General features: G+C 45.7%; 1 protein-coding gene across 1 annotated transcript in view; it reads right to left on the reverse strand.

Moving 5' to 3' along the window:
• Positions 1–6,894, reverse strand: part of SFI1 (SFI1 centrin binding protein) — a 109,677-nt gene that overhangs the window by 33,546 nt on the left and 69,237 nt on the right. The window contains 3 exon segments of the mRNA XM_017499526.2: positions 71–163; positions 1,662–1,732; positions 4,868–5,029. Of these exon segments, the coding sequence (XP_017355015.1) occupies positions 71–163; positions 1,662–1,732; positions 4,868–5,029 (326 nt within the window).

Consider the following 6,894-nt stretch of genomic DNA (forward strand, 5'->3'; position numbering starts at 1 on the left):
AAAAAAAAAGAGAGAGAAAAAAAGAATGGCTATCAGAAGAGGTCCCTTGATACAGGAAGACAACCCTCACCGTGACACCATGCTGCTGGTAAGCAAGATTCCTTCTTATTTGCTGGAGATGGGTGTGGGCAACATTGTCTTTTAGGGCTCTAAAGCAAAAAATCTGTGGAAAGAAAGGACACAACCAGTTATAAGGACTAGAATCAGTAGAATCTGTTAACTAAGAACAGAACACAGACAGTGCCTCAAATCGGAGGAGAGAAGGTTGGTCCCAGCTTCTTACAGCTGTTCCATTTCCCTGAGTGTTTCTCTGCTTTGAGATTCAACCGGGAGCCCAACACAAGCCAGCCAACACAGCAGGCACTTAATAAATATTTGCTGAACCCTTCTTGCTGTCCATGTATACTGTACAAGAACACACCTATACCAGGAGAGAACCCCATAACCCACATGACAATTCTACAGACCAAGGTCAACATCAACTTTTGCCTCTCAGAAAAAAACAGACCGACTCTATCTGTGGTCGTTTTCCTGTTTTTGTTTTTTACCATGTGGGCTCAGTGTGTACGTTTATACAATTGTAAACACAGTGTTGCTAAAGTGGAGGAAGGAATCTTTAGTGAAAGAGGGGTTGGGATTGGGGCAGGATATCTGGACCTGGATCCAGCTCCATCAATAATGCCTAAAAGGCCTGGTGCAGTGGCTCACGCCTGTAATCCCAACACTTTAGGAGGCTGAGGCAGGAGGACTGCTTGAGCACAGGAGTTCAAGACCAGCCTGGCCAACATTGGGAGACTCTGTATAAAAAACTAAAAAATTCATTGGGCATGGTGGCATGTGCCTGTGGTCCCAGCTAACTTGGGAGGTTGAGGTGGAAGGATCACTTGAGTTCAGGAGTTCAAGACAGCAGCAAGCTGTGATTGTACCACTGCACTCCAGCCTGGGTGACAGAGGAGACTCTATCTCTAATAATAATAATGATAACAATGATGTCTTAACACCGGGCATGGTGGCACATGCCTATAGTCCCAGCTACTCAGGAGGCTGAGGTGGGAGGACTGCTTGAGCCCAGAAGTTGAATCTAGCCTGGGCAACATACTGAGACCCCATCTCTAAAAAATAATAATAATGCCTCACAGATTGGCTAGGCAAAGCTGATTTGCCCATATTCCTCCATGCCTTAGGCCTCGGTTTTCTGAGACAGAAGTGAAGATATCAGGCTGGGTTAAGGGTTTTTGTACTGTGCTTTGTGGAACCCCACAGGCTCCTGAAAATATTTGAAGACCACCTTGTGTAGCAGCAGAAGGGAAGAGTAGCAGGCAGAACAGGGACTGACTCCCTGACATGCTTCAACCACAGCATGGCTACTTTGACCTATTTAAAGTTGAGGCTTCCACCACTCAAAAGGGGTTTTCCCATGCAAAAAAAAAAAAATAATCTCTGAGGTTCCTTTACAGCTCCAAACCCCTCTAACCCCATACCATTACCATCTGTAATCCAAAATGAAAACAGGGACACCTACAATGGAAGGGGGGCTTCGTGACTAAAACTCACCCATAGCTAGCTGCATTTAATAAAGGTGATAGGAGTCAGGGTCCAGCAAGAGGGGATACCCAAGAAAGGCTGCTGAGCAGAGCCATGCCAGGCTGCAGGGTTCTTACCAGCTGCCTGTGCCTGTGGTGCTCTTCTGCCATCTCACACTGGGCAGCTTCTTCTGCACATAGCAGCATGTCTTTCAGGAAGTTAAGGTCTCCAGTCTCAACAATGTTCTGGCCCCCACACAGTGCATTTCCAGTGACCCACCTGAAGGGCTGTGGCTGTCAGGGATAACAGATGTACCAGCTGGGCTAAGGTCTACCTCTGTCTACCCCTGATGACCCAGAGCAGCAGTGGGCAAAGGGAAACTGTGTCAATTACTGATCAAACATCTGGCCTTGCATTCCTTCCCTTGAATGCCCATGAGATGAGAGGCAAAAAATACCTGAGATAAACCACTACCGGTTTCAGTAAACATTTAGAAATCACCATATCAAAAACAGAATCTGCTTCTTTTTCTGTACTCTCTGTTTTGGCATCACAATCTAGTCAGTTGAGCTAAAAACCTTGGAGTTATTTTCAAACCTGTTCTCCTCCCACTCTCATTTAATCGGACGCCAAGTCCATCTGCTCTCTTCCTAAATCTCTTGGCTCTCTCCATCCCCTCCTGCTCTTCTGTTCCCATCCCCAACACCCTGCAGTTCATCTGACTCATTCCTTTACACAGATTGGTAAGTGAGCCTCCTCCCATAATGGGTCTCCTACTAGGGCTAGCCTCTCTCCGCTAATCCAGAATTATCCTTTCCAAAGCACAAATCTGACTGCATTTCCTTTCTTTCTCTCTTTTTTTTTTTTTTTTTTTGAACATCATTCATTGTAGCATCTTAACAAATTTCAACTCTGAGAAATTATTTATCTCACTGGGTCTTGCTCTATCAACCCAGGCTGGAGGGCAAGGGTGCCATCATAGTTCACGGTAGCCTAAAACTCCTGGGTTCAAGCGATCCTCCCAAAGCACTTGGCTTACAGGTGCAAGCCACTGCCCCTGGTCTCTTTTCTTTCTTTTTTTTTTTTAATCACCCCCTTCCCCCACCTCTTCTCTTCTTAAAAACCTCTAATGCTGGGTGTGATGGTGTGTGCCTGTAGTTCCACATACTTGGGAGGCTGAAGAGGGAGGACTGCTTAAGCCCAGGAGTTCAAGACTGCAGTAAGCTACCACTGCACGTGTGAAAGCCACTGCAGTCCAGCCTGGGCAACATGAGACCCCATCTCTAAATTTTAAAAAGTTAAAAAACCTCCAGAGATCCCTGCATCTCATCTACCTTCCCGCCATCCACACATCGACAGCTCACTGGATTCTTGAATGCTTTTCCTCAACGCCAAACCTGGGTAAACATCATTCTTTCCACTGAAAAGCCGTTTCCAACCTTCTGCAGTCTTCCCCTAAGACATCAACCTTCTCAACTTCTCATCTCCTATGACTTAAATTCAGGACAAACATGACCTCCTTGGCTGAATCTCCACAGTGGCTCTCACAGGACTTGAAACAAATCGTTATGATAGCAGTTATCATGCCGTATTTAAAGATCCATTTTCATGCCTATTTTCCCCACTAGACAATGAATTACCACTAGTCTGAGCTCCCTCGTATCCCAGAAATTAAGCAGGAGTTTACACAAGGCAAAGCTTTGATGAACAAATAAAATGTGTGAATGAACGTCTTAGGCAGTCCAAACTCTCACACTTGGGCACATAGTATGGTAGGAGTAGTGATTAAGAAAATGTACACAGGGCCGGACACGGTAGCTCATGCCTGTAATCCCAGTACTTTGAGAGGCTGAGGCAGGTGGATAAACTGAGGTCAGGAGTTCGAGACCAGCCTGGCCAACTTGGTGAAACCCCGTCTCTACTTAAAGTACAAAAATTAGCTGGATGTGGTGGCAGGCGCCTGTAATCCCAGCTACTTGGGAGCCTGGCTAAGGCAGGAGAATCACTTTAACTCAGGAGGCAGAGGTTGCAGCGAGCCGTGATGGCACCACTGCAATCTAGTCTGGGCGACAGAGATTCTGTTTCAAAAAAAAAGAAGAAGATGATGACGTACACAGGAGTTAAAGGCCTGGGTTTTTTAAATCCTGACTCTGCCAATGACTTGTGACTTTAAAATACACTCAATCCCCTGAATCTGTTTCCTCACCCGTAAAATGGCAATAGTGGCACCTACTCCACAGGGTTGCTATGAGGATGAAGAGGATGATACATAATGTTCTGCTATATAGTAAAAGCGCAATAAATGGAACCTATGATCACGGTGATGGTATCATCAAGAAAAAGACAGTGGTGGCTATTTCCACCACCTAGTGGGTAGAGAAAAGCACTTAAATTACAACACCAAAAATTTTAATCAGGAAAGTGGGATTACCTCTGAGGGAAAGGAAAAAGAATGCAATCAGGGAGGAGCAAATAGGTGTGCTAGTAAGGTTCTATTTTGAAAGATGGGTGACAGATACATAGTTGTTCATTTTATTATTATTATTTTTGGTGACAGAGTTTTACAGTATTTACCCAGGCTGCAGTGCAATGGTGCGATCTCGGCTCACTGCAACCTCCGCCTCCTGGGTTCAAGCAATTCTGCCTCAGCCGCCCGAGTAGCTGGGACTACAGGCGTGCGCCACCATGCCCGGCTAATTTTTGTATTTTTACTAGAGACGGGGTTTCACCATGTTGACCAGGATGGTCTCGGTCTCTTGACCTCGTGATCCACCCACCTCGGCCTCCCAAAGTGCTGGGATTACAGGCGTGAGCCACTGCACCTGGCCCATTTTATTATTATTTTTGAGATGGAGTTTTGCTCTTGTTGCCCTGGCTAGAGCGCAATGGCACAATGTCAGCTCACTGCAACCTCTGCCTCCTGGGTTTAAGTGATTCTCCTGCCTCAGCCTCCCAAGTAGCTGGGATTACAGGCATGCGCCACCATGCCTGGCTAATTTTGTATTTTTAGTAGAGATGGGGTTTCTCTATGTTGGTCAGGTTGGTCTCAAATTCCTGACCTCTGGTGATTCTCCTGCCTGGCCTCCCCAAGTGCTGGGATTATAGGCGTGTGCCACTGCACCCTGCCCATTTTATTATTTTTTTTAACTATAAATATATAAGTACTCTTTTGTATATACAGTCCCAATTAAACAAAACATTTTAACACTGTCAACAGAGATAAGGCTGTCTTAAACTGTTGGGCAATTGTTTCCCATATATCTCATGACTTTTGTTTCACATGCTCCTAAGCGCCTGCTGTCCTGGCTGAGGCAATGGACAGCCTGGGTATCTGAAAGGATACAGTGTTTCCAGTGAGTAAAGGTGCGCCGCAAGGCCATCTTCCTGGCCAGTTTCTCCACCTGGGCCTGGTGGGCGTGCAAGCTCTCCCTCCGCTCCCAGGCCTGCTGCCAGTCACAGAAGTGTATCTGGAGCACAGTGACATGATGGAATCGTTCAGCCATCTCTGCAACAGAGAAATAACTTAAAGTGCTGCTCGCCCAAGGTTAGAAGATGAGCTGGAAGCATCTTTTTTAAAATTATTATTTGAGAGCGAGTTTTTGCTCTTATTGTCCAGGCTGGAGTGCAATGGCATGATCTTGGCTCACTGCAACCTCCGTCTCCTGAGTTCAAGTGATTCTCCTGCCTCAGCCTTCCCAAGTAGCTGGGATTACAGGCACATACCACTATACCCAGCTAATTTTGTATTTTTAGTAGAGACTGGGTTTCTCCATGCTGGTTAGGCTGGTCTCGAATTCCCGACCTCAGGTGACCTGCCCATCTCGGCCTCCCAAAGTGCTGGGATTACAGGTGTGAGCCACCACGCTCAGTGGAAGAATCTGTAGGACAAGCTGAACCCCACTTTTGACAGAGAGCAGGGATTCAAGGCTGTACACACACACGCACACATACACACACACACACACACACACACACACACATACACACACTAAAATAAAAGGTTTTTAAATTTTATTTATTTATTTTTTTAAAGACAGGGTTTCACCATGTTGGTCAGGCTGGTCTTGAACTCCTGACCTCAGGTGATCGGCCCGCCTTGGCCTCCAAAGTGCTTGGATTACAGGCGTGAGCCACCACACCCGGCCTAAATAAAAGTTTTTTAAACCTTTAAAGGTCATTAGGAATCCGTGAGCAACATCTCCTGTCTCCAAGGAGAGAAAAGGTCTGTGATTTTAGGGAGAAGGTTGCTATAAAATCAAGTTACATCACAGGGCTGGGGCTTCTAGTTAGATACTAATGAGCAGGAATGGTAACCATTGCTTTCAAAGAGGACTCTGTTTCACTTTTGCTTCTATACAAATATCTCCTGGATAGGACTTAGAGATTCAGCAATGACATAAAATCCAGTTGCCATGCTGGGGTAGGCTTTTTCTGGGCTTTCTGCCAAGCTGTTCCTGGCTGCCAGTTTTATCTTCTTTTAATGCTAGTCAAGATAATGGTCTGATGAGCTGGGAACTGGGAAGGGGATGGGAATCAGACCTGGAATTTGAATGCTGTAATTGGAGGCAGAGGTTAAGTCTATAGCTTATCATACTAAACAGCTTAATGCTTTCACATTCTAAGACTGGGCAACTGGACTATTGGTCTGGCATCACTATCGTCAAATGAATACATTCAGACTCTCCCAAGAGACAGATTCATGCAGGGAGGTTTGGGTGAATGCTAGAGACCCTTAACCCAGTGTCTAGCACAGTGCTTGACTCACTTCTGCATAAACTTAATAAACTTAAGTTAAAAACTGTACCAATGTTCATATTTGTTTATTATTATTTCTGAATCTAATTGGGAAATGAAATCATATAAACAGTATCCAAAAACCTTGACATCAAAATCATATACATTCAAATAGTTGGAGACAAACAGAAACTATCCAAATATCTATTAATAGGAGAATGGCGGCCAGGCATGGTGGCTCACACCTATAATCCCAGCACTTTTGGAGGCCAAGGTAGGCGGATCACCTGAAGTCGGGAGTTTGAGACCAGCCTGACAAACATGGAGAAACCCCATCTCTACTAAAAATACAAAATTGCCTGCACATGGGGGTGCACAACTGTAATCCCAGATACTTGGGAGGCTGAGGCAGGAAAATCACTTGAACCTGAGAGGCGGAGGTTGCAGTGAGTTGAGATCGTCCCATTGCACTCCAGGCTGGGCAAGAAGAGTGAAACTCAGTCTCAAGAAAAAAAAAAATAGGCCGGGTGCGGTGGCTCACGCCTGTAATCCCAGCACTTTGGGAGGCCGAGGCAGGTGGATCACGAGGTCAAGAGATCGAGACCATCCTGGTCAACATGGTGAAACCCCGTCTCT

This window comes from Cebus imitator, unplaced genomic scaffold (genome assembly GCF_001604975.1).
Source record: "Cebus imitator isolate Cc_AM_T3 unplaced genomic scaffold, Cebus_imitator-1.0 Scaffold258, whole genome shotgun sequence".
Taxonomy (NCBI): Eukaryota; Metazoa; Chordata; class Mammalia; order Primates; family Cebidae; genus Cebus; species Cebus imitator.